Source organism: Loxodonta africana, chromosome 1 (assembly GCF_030014295.1).
Source record: "Loxodonta africana isolate mLoxAfr1 chromosome 1, mLoxAfr1.hap2, whole genome shotgun sequence".
Taxonomy (NCBI): domain Eukaryota; kingdom Metazoa; phylum Chordata; class Mammalia; order Proboscidea; family Elephantidae; genus Loxodonta; species Loxodonta africana.
In genome coordinates, this window is record NC_087342.1 from 28,867,216 (window position 1) to 28,880,938 (window position 13,723).

The 13,723-nt window shown below is 46.3% G+C and overlaps 1 protein-coding gene across 1 annotated transcript in view; it reads left to right on the top strand.

Moving 5' to 3' along the window:
• The window catches only part of DGKG (diacylglycerol kinase gamma), a 200,747-nt gene that overhangs the window by 124,550 nt on the left and 62,474 nt on the right, over positions 1-13,723 (top strand). The window contains exon 20 of the mRNA XM_023551564.2: positions 9,370-9,460. Within this exon, the coding sequence (XP_023407332.1) occupies positions 9,370-9,460 (91 nt within the window). The remainder of the gene's footprint in view (positions 1-9,369; positions 9,461-13,723) is intronic.

Below are 13,723 nucleotides of genomic sequence, written 5' to 3' on the forward strand. Positions count from 1 at the left end.
TAGAAATAACTATAGCGTGCTCTGTGTAGACTTCTAAGCCCCCCCCCAAAATGTTTTCATGTTTTGATAACTTCAAAAGTCCATTGCCCTTAAAACTTCCTAGAATCTCAGAAAAGGGCCACCAGGGGGTGGAGGTAGAGAGAGGGTAGAAAGTTAAATGAGTTGCCTCTCCAGGCAAAAATCCACAGCAGCCAGCCTGGTTTGCTTGTGGACATCCTTGAAAACAGGCTATTTATAGCTGTCAGGATGATGACTGGATTTCAGCCCTAAGTTGCTGACAAATATGAAAGAACATTTTTAATTGTCTCCTTTTCTCCCTCGTCTGTCAAATGAAAAGTTTTGACCAACTAGTTTGCAATCAGTGTTATTTTCTTGTAAACCAGGAGAAATTAAAGGAACCCAGAAATACACCCCATCCCTGGCTTCACTAGTGTTATTTGCCATTCCTCCAGGTTGCTGTGAGTCTCTTGGAGCCCAGAATGGGTGCACCTGGGCAGTTGACAGCCTGATAGTGGATCTAAGTGAATTTCTGGACCTGGAAATCAGGGTCAGGGCAACTGGTTAAGGATTAGTCATCTCCAACTGAAAGGTGATTATGAGAGGGAAAGAAATGACAGGCCAAAGAAAACTCAGGAAGAGAGATGCAGAAAAAGCATTCCAGAAGCCATTAAAACATTGTTAGTTTTATTTTCTTCAAAAAGTCTTGGCTGCCTGTGATAGACCCCACACCACTCCTGCCCCTACCCCTGCAGCGTTCGTGGGATGACTTTTCCAGCGACTATGTCTCCTAGCAACGAGAAAGAACAGCATCTGAGCACTTTCCATGCACTGAATACCTACCTGCTGCTTTAATTTGCCACAACACAACACTTTTGTTGGGTGGAGATTAGTATTCCCACTTTGTAGAAAAGGAAATAAAGCTTCAAAGAACTTAAGTAATGTGTCCAGCCAATAAATGGCAGAGCCAGGCATGAACCCTGGCCTTTCAGAGTCCAGACGCTATGTTCTTGTACAACCAAAGGTGAAATCAATCTGTCCTCCAACAAGAGCTAAGAGTAAAGCAAACGATGAGACATCTTCAAAAGAGAAGAAGGATCATTGGTGTTCAGGCTTTCTGGTTGGCAGGGACAGTGGGCGCCATGTGCCCACAGTTATTTACCAAAACAAAACCTTTGGAAAGATGTTGGTAGAGGTGATAGTGTTGGCACTGGTGATGGTGGCGGTAGAGATGGAAAAGGAGGATGAAGACGAAGAGAGTTCACTTCAATCTGGGACATACATGACACAGAAAGTCTTTGTCTACTTCCAAATCACCAAATAACCTGTCATCACTCCATGCTACATAGATCTGCTCTGACAGTGTAGACAGAGCCGAAGGAATCCAGACTGCAGCTTCCCTGGTGTCTTGGTATGCGACGAGAGCTGGAATCTCTTCTTGATCCCGTAACAGCTGAGAAGGGACAGCCAGTAACCTGCAGGGAACCCAGCCTACCAGTGGACTCTTTGGCAAGAATACCGGAACGGAACACATACAAAGGAAGGTTTTGTCTTATCTCCTCTTCTGCCTCTTGGCCCAACGCCTGCCCCCAGCACAGGCCCACCACTAATGGCCCAGATTTCAACCATGCAGGCCCCTGGAACCATCTTTACCTGATCATCCTTTATCCCAATAGCAGTCTCTTCCTTCTCTGTACCTATCCGTGTACTGCTTGCCTTTGTTCCTTCAACCAATTTTTTGCCTGGGACAGAGGCAACCAATAATCCTTCTCCTTTGTATTACTTCAAATAAAGGCTAATGGCTGCTTTTCTGAGTAACCAGATAAATGACCTATAGAAAAAGAGTGCTTCGATTGTTGACAGGCTACCAACAACATTCAGTCAACAAACTTGTAATGAGCATAGAGGATTAGGGTCTATGAGTATAGAGGATCAGAGCTGTTCTCGTGATTTTGCACGTGTTATTTCTTTTAATCTTTATAATGCTCTGTGAGTTAACTATTAGCCAATCTTGTGAGTAATAAGGCTCAGAAAAGTCAAGTAACTTGATCAAAGCTATACTGCCCATAGGGGCAAAGCCACAATTTCAACCTAGGGTGCCTTAATTCCGTTCTGGGCTTTCTGCCTGAGGCCACGCTGCCCTCTCTTATCACGAGTGGCTAAAAATGGCCCACCTTGAACCTGAAGGGAAAAGTACCTGAAGGGTAATTTGTATTTGTCTCCTGAGAATGGCACCAAGCCTTCCCTGTCCCGCTCTGTGTTGGGTATGGTTCGAAGGCAGGGCCTCTGCCCCATCCCAGTGCGAGCTAAGAGAAGAGGTGCAGGGTGTCCTGGGAGGCCCCTGGCTTTGCCAACGGTCAATTCTAGGCTTCCTAACTACCTGAGGCTCTGCAGATGCCAGACCAGGAGATTCCTGTGATACATTGATTGAGACTCCTACAACTGCCCTGGCCACTGGGAGCGGGAAGAGGTGGACACTCTTCATCAGGCAGTATTTCCTAGGATGTGATGCAACCATCAACACCCCATCCCCCAGGTGCATCCATTTCACAACTTCTGGCAAAGGAAAACCACGGCAATCTAGTAAGGATAATAAATAAAGAGCACGCCACACCACAGCACACAGCATATGACTACCAAAATGCATGCCCAAGCGGGAGAGCATGGTGGCAAAACACAGGCTCTGGGGTCAGAAAGTCAGGGCTTAGCTGCCCACCCCCACCCCGCCCACCTGCTCACTAGCTCTGAGACTTTAGCCCCGGTATTTATCCTCTCAAAGTCTTAATTTCTTTATTTCTGGCAATACTATCGAGCTCATTGGGTTCTTCTGAGAATTGGAAGCAATCATGTATGTAAAATGTTTAGCAGAGTACGAAGCCAAAAAAGGCTGTGGAAGTGGAATGCATTCATGTCTAACCAAAAAGTCCCTGAGTTAGAGAAGTAGAAGTTGTTAGATTTTGAGCACATCATTTCCTATGGGTCAAATGTTAGTCTTGGTGAAGCTGTTAAAAGTATGTAAGCTCTGTGAGGCCAGAGATCCTGCCTCTCTTCTTTGTCACTTATCTCCAGGCCCTACACAGGCCCATTTTATTGTTGTTAGTTGTTGTTAAGTTGGCCCAGACTTATGGTGACTCGATGTGTCACAGAGTAGAACTGCTCCATAGGGTTTTCTTGGCTATAATCTTTATAGAAGCAGATTGCCCAGGCCTTTTCTTCTGTAGAGCCATTGAGCGGGTTCCAACCACCAATCTTTCAGTTAGAAGCTGATGGCAAATCGCATGTGCCACCCAGATTCTTTGCCTAGCCAACAGTAGGGCTTAATAGATGTTCAGTGGATGGATGGATGGATGGACGGACGGACGGACAGACGGACGGACGGATGGACGAAGAAACAAAAGTGATGTCCTTCAGTCACAAAGAAGACTGCCACTGGAGAATTGACCTCCTGTGACTCTCTGTCAGGGAATGGCACCTGCCGTCTGTCAGGCTGTCTAAGACAAACACCTGGGAGTCACCTTGATTTCTTTTTCTCACTCACTTCCCACAACAAACCAGCCCCATTGATTCCACCTCCTGAATTTTAGTTTGTGAATCTTTTCTCTTTTCCCAAACTCCACTGTCATTACCTTTGTTCAGGCCCTTCCCAATTTTCTCCTGGATTTCTATACTACCCCCAAACTAGGCTGCAAGCCTCGGATGTATACCTACCCCTTCCATTCCACTCTCCACACTTGGAACAGAGTGATCTTCAAAACCACAAATCTGATCAGGTCACTGCTGCTTCCACCATCACAACAGCACCGCTAGCCAGCCCCACCTGGAGTCCCGTGTCCTCTCCAGCAGTGCTATGCTCTCTGTTGCCCTGTCCCATTCCCCTACTTCTTCCTCTGCCTGGAATGCTCTTCTCTGTTTCCCTTCCACATCCTTCAGAACTCACCCCTGGCATCGCCCCTCTAGGACACTTTCTCTGAGCACCCCTGGCTCCACTCCTCCTGTGTGCTTCTAGTGCTTAAACAACCATACTGTGACCTCTTTCCTTGTCTGTCCTTTCCAGGATGCCTGGCTCGGAGTGCTGGGTTGTGTTCTTTATTGTACCTATTAAAACCCCATCCAGTCCCTGGCATATAGTGCTGCTCAATGAATGTTTGCTGAATTGATAAGTACTTTTGTCTTGCACCAAACATGTGCTTTCTCAGAAGCACATTCACAATCAACATCACATCTTTGACCAGGAGTCTGACTGGTCAAGATAATTAACCAAGGATTAGAGTGTAGCTTATGACTCTGGAAAAATTCTCCTAGATTAGGCATACAGGCAAAATGTTTTTTAACCAAAATTCAAGACACATCATTTGACAAATATGACCACACATTTTTCTATTCCAGAAAAATCTGAAGATATAATGTCTATAGCTATACAGGAAACCCTCGTGGTACAGTGGTTAAGCGCTATCTATGGCTGCTAACCAAAAAGTTGGCAGTTTGAATCCACCAGGCAGTCCTTAGAAACCCTATGGGGCAGTTCTGCTATGTCCTATAGGGTCGCTATGAGTTGGAATCGACTCGATGGCAACGGGCTTTTATAGCTATACAACACAATCTTTTGCCTTACTATATTATCCAATTATGCCAATATAAAATACTGAAATAATTATAGGTAATAAATAGCTAACATTCTTGGTGAGCTTACTATGCACTAAGCATTGTGTGAAGTGCTTTACAATCATCTCATTTAAACTTCTCAACTACACTTTGAAATAGATTTTTTTATTACCCCCATTTTACAGATGAGGAAACTGAGGCTTCAAAAGGTTGAATAACTTGCCAATGGTTACACAATCAACAGTGGACACTCAGCCAGCAATGGATGAGAAGCTGGCTCAGCCCTCTCAGTCATTCTGCAGTATTGACCTAACCATGACCTCTTAACCTTATTAGATCATCAGAAGAGCCATTTCTGGGCAAAAATAGCTTGTGGCTTCCGGAAGTTTTTATTAAAACTCTAAATCTCCTGGCAATAACTTTCAAATGTCATGATTCAGACCAACAGTGATATTTGGAATGGAATCATAATGCAGGTCTCCTAGCTACAGTGATGCTCTTGCTTCCGGAATGAATGCCGGGAGGAATGCTCAACCTTGACATTTATGACAATCTGTTTTTCCCATTTCTTGGTCTTTTGCCATCATTGACTATTGAAAGTCACTGACCCTCATTCCCTCCTCCTTGGGGAACCCTTTCCTTCAGGTTTAACTGGCTCTGTCCTCTTCCATTGTTGTCATTTCATCAGAGTCTATAGCAATGTTTCTCCAAGTCCTAGCCACTGACTACCTGCATAATGACTATCTGGGCACTCATAAAAATGCAGATTCCTGGGCCCCATCACACAACTATCATACAGAATCTCTAGAGATTGGAGCCCAGGAAGCAGCATTTTAATCACATTCCCCAGGTAATTCTTAAGAATACTAATGTTTGAGAGGAGCCCTGGTGGTGCAGTAGTTAAGAGCTTAGGCTGCTAACCAAAAGGTTCGAATCTACCGGGTGCTCCTTGGAAATCCTATGGGGCCATTCTACTCTGTCCCATAGGGTCACTATGAGTTGGAATCAACTCAATGGCATGTAGCAGCGACAGCAATGTTCAAGAACTACTGACGTAGCCTCCAGACCCTCATGATTCGAAGTGTGGTCCCAGGACCAGAAGCATCAGCAACTTGTTAGAAAATGCAGAGTCTTCATTTTTAACAAAATCCCCAGATGATTTGTGTGCACATGGCTGTGCATACGGAGAACCACTAATCTAGAACAACGCCTCCCATCAGTTTTCGACATCATGGCACGTGTGGAACATAGAAACATTTGTTTAACACTTGAGGATAACAGATGAGAAGGCTTGCAGTGGCACTGGGCGTTCAGGCTGCCCCAGACCTCACCTGCCCACCCTGAAGGCTAAGGGAATTGATATCTCAGGCATATATACTGACTGAGAAGCTCTGGTCTTGTTAAAGCATGCCCAGTTCTGCTAATTTCCTTCAGGGAGCATAATTCCTTAGACTTTTCTTATTCTTGCCTTCTTCATCTGTCATTTATTTTCACGCATACCAAGACTCAGAAAGCCCACTTCCTAGCTAATTCCATCAGTTGCCGTTGAGTCGACACTGACTCATGATGACCCCATGTGTGTCAGAGTAGGATTGTGTCCTGTATGGTTTTCAGTGGTTGATTTTCTGGAAGTAGATCACCAGATCTGTCTTCCAAGGCACCTCTGGGTGCACTCTAACCTCCAGAATGCATTAACCATTTGCAGTATCCAAGGATTCCTCCTAACCAACTAAGTCTTAGAAATGTTCATACAGTGGAAGAGTGCAGTCTCATCATCAGGTTCTAGGTAAACTCTTTGAGAAATACTAAAAAGCCTTGTTTCTCATTCCAAAGAGTCATCTGCTCATGGACTAAAACGAAAATCAGGGAAAAAAACAAGAGCCCTCTTCCCTCTGAGGAGTCCCCCTCTCCTCCAGGCTCACGTATCTGAGGAGGAAGGGCCAGCAACTTGCAAGGTGGCTTCCTCTCTCCTGAGTGCCATGAGGAATGTGATCCACTTAATACTTTCTCAGCAAAATCTGTCAGCTTGTAAACTGGACAGGTGTCTCTTCTCTCAGCCACCCTCTGATAATAGGGTGACAATTGGGTTGGAAGGAAGAGCATACCTTCAGAGACACTTCCTGGTGGGACTATCTGATCAAAATGACCAAGTGTTGGGACACACCATCTGACCTTACAAAGCCCAGCTACATGGGAACCCCATTGATTAATTTTTTTTTCACCGTAGGAAAATGTTGAAAAATTTTTACAGTTCAAAACAGTGAGCTCTAACTTTGAAGCAAATATGACATGGCTGACATAATGCTTGATAAAGTAGAACGTCAGCGAAAAAGAGAAGGACCCTCAATGAGATGGATTGACACAGTGGCTTCAACAATGGGTTCAAGCATAGCAATGATTGTGAGGATGGCGCAGGATGGGGCAGTGTTTCATTCTGTTGTACGTGGGGTTGCTATGAGTCGGATCCAACTCGACCGTACCTAACAACAACAACAACCCCTAGATTAAGGATTGTCATGGCCTAAGCAAATGCAATTGGGAGAGGGGGGGAAAAAAACACTGCCACCAAACAACTCACTCTTTTTCTCCTTTCCAACTTGTCTGCAAATCTGTGTCTAATTCTCTCCATGCTGTGCCCACCCCACCCCACCCCCAAATCAGATCATAGACAAAAGCAGCACATATTTTGGCTGCTTTAGTGTGGATCTATCCCTCCTCTGCCCCTGGAAGTCTTAAGTGTCAAAAGGCTGAGTAATCTTTCCTTTGTGTGCTAACCATATACCCAAGACAGGGCTTGGCCTGAAGGCCCTCTGTTATCTTCAATAGTAGAAAGGGCAATGGCCAGACCATGCTGCCATGTGCACCTTGGTTAATTTTTCGTGGGCTCTTCCCTTGATTCAGATTCTTTCTCCTGCTCTGATCAGGACATTCAGAGAGCAGTCGTCAGTGAAAAGAATGGGCTTTTCTCTAAGTTCTTAGCAAGAACAGTTGATTAAAATTTCCATCCCTCCATGATCTCAGGGAAAATCTAGCTCAATTGGCATAACATAGTTTATAAAGAAAATGTTCTACATTCTACTTTGGTGAGTAGCATCTGGGGTCTTAAAAGCCTGTGAGTGGCCCTCTAAGATACTCCACTGGTCTCATCCCTTTGGGAGCAAGGGAGAATGAAGAAAACTAAAGACACAAGGGAAAGATTTATCCAAAGGACTAATGGACCACAGCTACCACCGCCTCCACTATACTGAGTCTAGTACAATGAGATGGTGCCTGGCTACCACCACTGACTGTTCTAATAGGGATCACACTACAGGGTCCCAGGCAGAGCTGGAGAAAAATATAGAACAAAATTTTAACTCACAAAAAAAGACCAGACTTACTGGCCGGACAGAGACTGGAAAAACCCCAAGAGATGGCACCCGGACACCCTTTTAGCTCAGTAATAGAGTCCATCCTGAGGTTCACCCTTCAGCCAAAGATTAGACAGGCCCATAAAACAAAACAAGACTAAAGAGGCACACCAGCCCAGGGGCAAGGACTAGAAGGCAGGAGAGGACAGGAAAGCTGGTAATAGGGAACCCAAAGTAGAAAAGGGAGAGTGTTGACATGTTGATTAACAAATGCTGAAAATGTAAAAATTGGGGAATGATGAGGTCTTGGACTTCTTAGTCCAAACAGCTTACCCATTCCACATGATCATTTCAAGTACAGGCAGTCCTCGGTTTACAAATGAGATCAGTTCCTGTGTCCTTAAGTCAAATTTGTAGGTAAGTCAGAACAGGTACTGTCTTAGTTATCTAGTGCTGCTGTAACAAAAATACAATAAGTGGATGGCATTAACAAAGAGAAATTTATTCTCTCACAGTCTAGGAGTCTAGAAAATTGAATTCAGGGTATGACCTCCAGGGGAAGGCTTTCTTTATCTCTCGGCTCTGGGGGAAACTCGTCATCATTCTTCCCCTGGTCAAGGAGCTTCTCAGCACAGGAACCCCAGGTTCAAAGAATATGCTATGCCTCCGGTAGTATGAGGTCTCTCTGTCTCTCTGCTTGCTTCTCTCTTTATATATCTTAAAAGAAATTGGCTAAGGATACAACCTAATCTTGTAGATTGAGTCCTGCCTCATTAACATAACTGCCACTAATTTCACCTCATTAACATCATCCAGATAGGATTTACAACACATAGGAAAATGACATCAGATAACAAAATGGTGGACAATCACACAATACTGGGAATCGTGGCCTAGCCAAGTTAATAAATATTTGGGGGAAACACAGTTCAATCCATGACAGGTACATACAGCTCTTATTTAGCCTTACTTTAGTGCAAGAACCCTGGTGGCACAGTGGTTAAAGCATTTGGCTGCTAACCAAGAGGTTGGCAGTTCAAACCCACCAGCTGCTCCTCAGGAGAAAATGTGGCAGTCTGCTTCTGTAAAGATTTACAGCCTTGGAAACCCTATGGGGTAGTTCTAATCTGTCCAGTAGGTTTGCTATGAGTCAAAATCAACTAGATGGCAGTGAGTTTTTGCTTTGGTGAGTACAAGAAAGGCTCGAAGACTTTTCACTGAATTCAAAGCTGCACATGCAGCAAGTGAAGGTGATTGTGATGAAGAATTTGTTGCGAGTAGGGGTTGGTTCAGTGGTTTCAAAGTGAGGTCTAATTTACGTAACGTTAACGGGTAAGTACAAGTTGTCCATAAGGCAGTTGTTCATAATCCGGGAACTGCCTGTTCAGATATTGAGCCATCTCTCTGCTTCATGGTCCAGGATGAAGAACAAGCTGTGGTACTTTGAGTTCGGCACCTCGGAGACTTTTGCTGCCACCTGCAAGAAACTCCATGACCACATAGAGCTGGAGGTAAGTTACCAAGTGGGGAGAGTACCTCCTGGACTTTGGCTCTGCTCCTGGACTATCACATATGCTTTCAGTCTTTAAGAGTGACCAAGAGCAGAGCCCATTCATTGTAACTCCATCCTGTTCCCAAGCACCTCTACACTGCCCTCAGAAGTCTCCAATTGCTGGACCTGCCTTTCTTGGCCTGCCCAGAGAGTCTCAGGATTCCAGAACCCAGAGGCCAGCTCCACGGTCCATTCCTTTCCTCACCCCTTCTCGCACTGCCAAAAAAAACCCCATTGCCTCTGAGTGGATTCCGACTCACAGGGACTCTATAGGACAGAGTAGAACTGCTCCATAGGGTTTCCAAGGACCAGCTGGTGGATTTGAACTGCCAACCTTTTGGTTAGCAGCTCAACTCTTAACCACTATGCCACTAGGGCTCCTTGCTATTTCCCATTCTCAGAGAGGGGACAACTTAGCTGCCACCAGTGTTAGGGAAAGGAGCTGCTGTTGGGGTATAATCAATGTCCCAAGCCTGGTAAAAGTCTGGGGACTGGTGGCCACAGGGCAGCAGGGGTGGGGGCATGTGAGTTAGGGCCAGAGGTGTCCAGACATCCCCAGATCATCCCTTCTGTTTTCACAGCTGCTTCCAAGAGATGACTCATAAGTACCCAGGGCTGGCTTCATTGGTGTGTGGCCTGTGCAGTCGCAGGGGCCCCATGCCCAGAACGGTCCATGCTTGGTTTTGTGATCTGCTGTCACCATCTTGAAATTGTTGTTAACTTTTGAACAAGAGGCCCAGCATTTTCATTGTGCACCCAGAAATCAGGTCACCAGTCCTGTAGGGCACTCTTGTTTGACTAAGTCTTCCGGCACTTGTAGCAGCCTGCCTGAGAGAGTTTGCCTGTGGGCTTCCCTTCCCTGATTGATAAACTGCCCACTTCCCACCCCCTCAGCTGGCTTCTGCTGTTTGCTTTCATCGAGTCCTCTCATAGCTATAAGAATTTCTCTTGGTGCCTGGCCACCTGAAAGCCCAAACTAATATGCAGACCAGCCCTGCCTCCGCTCTGCAGGACCTCAGGCTCTTCAGTTCGGTTCACTTGCCCATAGTTCGTAGCTTCCTATGGGTTTCAGTCCTGTCACCTGGTTTTCACTTGAACAAAACAAGTAAAGAGGCAGCCAGCGTGCTTAGCCAGGATGGGCCCCTCCTGGCCCACCAGCTTTGTCTCGGAACCGCCTCTCAGAGTCACGTGGGGCCGGGTATCCCCTTGAGGAGGAGCTTTTGGCCTGAAGCAGTGTGGGAAAGCCCCGCCACTCCCTGCCGGAAAACAGCCACAGCCCGCTTGCTTGGAGTTTTACAAACAAAACACAAAGCCAGAGGTTCTGTGTGGTTCTGTTTGACTCATCTACTGCCTCTCCCCATCGGTTGCTGGGTTACGGAGACACCAGGGTGGGAGGCGTGGATCCCAGCTAATCCTCTGAACTTTTGGCCAGCTTGGGCAGAGGGCAGAGAGACCCAGGAACCTGAGGCATGTGTCCATGGGTGGTGACCACCTGTACCTGTGAGAGGAGACACCCTCCTCTATTCACATGTAAACGCTGCCTGGGAGCTGCAAGGGGAAGGGGAGGCCTTGGAGAGGGGGACCCTGCGTGTGGCCAATGCAGATATGTGTGCATTTTTTCTGCTGGCACAGTCGCCTGCTGGGGTCTCTTTAAATACACCCTGAGTGAGGGACAGCCCTGGCCTAACCACGGCCAGCTGCAGGCACACAGCGACTGCTTGTTCTCCCTGCAGCTGGCCTTGAAATGGTGCCCAGAATACAGCAGCCCAGCTCCCTGGCCTCTGCAGCCTGCCCTCTGGGCTCCGAGCCCGACTGTGCCCAACAGTCCCCTCTGGGACCAAGATGGACATCTCTTCCTCAGCCGCAGAGGGGGCTGGTGGCTCGTTGGTAAGGACTCCAGGGGCCTCTGCAGGATTTGGGGTTGTTGGCTCTGGGGATGGTTGGGGGGGAGCTTTCGGGAGCACTTCCTGTTTTCCTTATCTCCCCATAATGAGTCTTTTGAGTACTTACTCATGAGGGTGAGGTGGGGAGGGTCATGTGACAGGCGGCTTCTAACAACCCACAGGATCAGGGCAGGCACCATTTTTGTATCCAGAGAACAGTGTATGGATGGCCCAGTGTGTCGTCATGGGGATAGGGAAGGGGGACTGAGAGAAGAAGAAGTGAGGTATGTGCATGACAGGTAGAAGGTGGGCTACAGAGCAGCACAGGTATATGTGAGAAATCAGGGGGGCAGGTAAGAGAAGCTAGGTTATGTAACTTTTTAATAATGTGGCTACAGCAGACAACAGCCCAGGCCTGTGAGAACCAGCAACCGACTCCACAGCTTGAGGTCAGGGACCCTAAGAAGAACCCTGTAGTTATTTATACTACACTTTACCGTTTTCAAAGCCCTACCACAGCCTTTATTCCATAGTCACACAACCACTCTGTGAGCTAAGCAGACCAGGCCCCCATTTATGGATAAGCAAGGTGACCCCTGGTGGTACAGTGGTTAAGAGTTTGGCTGCTAACCAAAAGGTCAACAGTTCAAATCCACCAGCTGCTCCTTGGAAACCCCGTGGGGCAGTTCTACTCTGTCCTATAGGGTTGCTATGAGTCGGAATCAACTTGACGTCAATGGGTTAGGTTAGGTTAGTTAAGGTGAGGCACACAGGTTTAGAAGAATAAACAGAAAACTGAGAAAAGTGAAAAGGGGTAGAAGAAAAAAGTCATATTTTTTGACTGCCTACCGTAGCATGTCTCCATTTGATAGAATGACCCAGGGAGGCATGTATTACCATCACATTTTTTAAATAAGAAAACTGAGGCAAAGGTATGTTAAGTAACTTGACCAAGATTTCATTGCTGGTAAAAAAAAAAAAAAATTTTTTTTTTTAACTGGTAAGAGAGAAGATTACAGGTCTTCTGTAGCAAGTTTGGCTTGGAACTCAATAAATAAAGATTCACCTAGTGGCACAGTGGTTGAGAGCTACAGCGAGCTACGGATGCTAACTAAGAACGTCGGCAGTTCGAGTCCACCAGCCGCTCTTTGGAAACCCTATGGGGCAGTTCTGCTCTGTCCTGTAGGGTCGCTATAAGTCAGAACCAACTGGACAACGGCCACGGAGCAAGCACTAGAAACGTAGTACATTCTTCAGCATGGATACAACGTTTCTTCCTCCTTTAATGAAGGTGCCAGTTCTGATCGCTGCCGAGTCAACTCCAACTCCAGGCGATCCAATGTGTGTCAGAGAAGAACTGTGCTCTCTGGGGTTTTCAATGGCTGATTTTTCAGAAGGAGATCACCAGGACTTTCTTCCAAGGCACCTCTCGGTGGGCTCCACCCTCCAACCTTTTGATCAGTAGCCAAGCATATTAGCCATGTGCACAACTTCAGCTCAGGCAGCTGGGAGCCTCTGTTGACAAATGATTTGCAAAGAACAGAAGACAGAATATACTTCTCGTTTTAGGAAGGAATGGATTCAGGCTGGATGGCTAGAATAGAGGGTCAGAGAGGAAACCGCCTTCAAGTTTACAAAAGGTTCTATCACACGTCATCTCATTTTACTTTGATCCAGAGGAGACGAAGGGCAAATATTATTGTCCCCACTTTACCGGTGAGAAAACTGAGGCTGAGAGGTTCAATGACTTGAGGAAAAGGAAAACCCTAAAGGACTCATAGGGAGCAGACAGCTGGGTTAATTTCTTTTTGTTTTTGTTTGCTTTCGGTCACTTTGGTAAAAAGTTGGATAGCGAAACTTAAAGCTAAAATGAGATTATGCAGGGCGGGTCTCCATTAAAAGCTTCTCACAAGGAAAAGAGCTCATTTGTCTGAGGCTAGTGGCTGATTGCCCATTGCCCTCAAGGTGATTCCGTAGGGTTTTCAAGGCTGTGACCTTTTGGAAGCAGATGCCAGGCCTGTCTTCTGAGGCACCTCTGGGTGGGTTTAAACGGCCAACCTTTCAGCTGGCAGTCAAGGACTTAACCATTTGCACCACCTAAGCACTCAACTACTAGCTGAAAGGTTGGCAGTTGACTTATGGGGTTGCCATGAGTTGGAATCAACTCGATAGCAACCAACAACAACAGTGGCTGATTAAGAAGGAGACGGGGTCCCTTCTCTGAAATGAGGTTTACATCCCAGTTGACAAAAGGAATCCTCCCTATCTCTACAGCACACACAAAGCTTGTTAATAAAGTACTCATTTAACTACTACTGAGGAAACTGGACCAGAGGGCT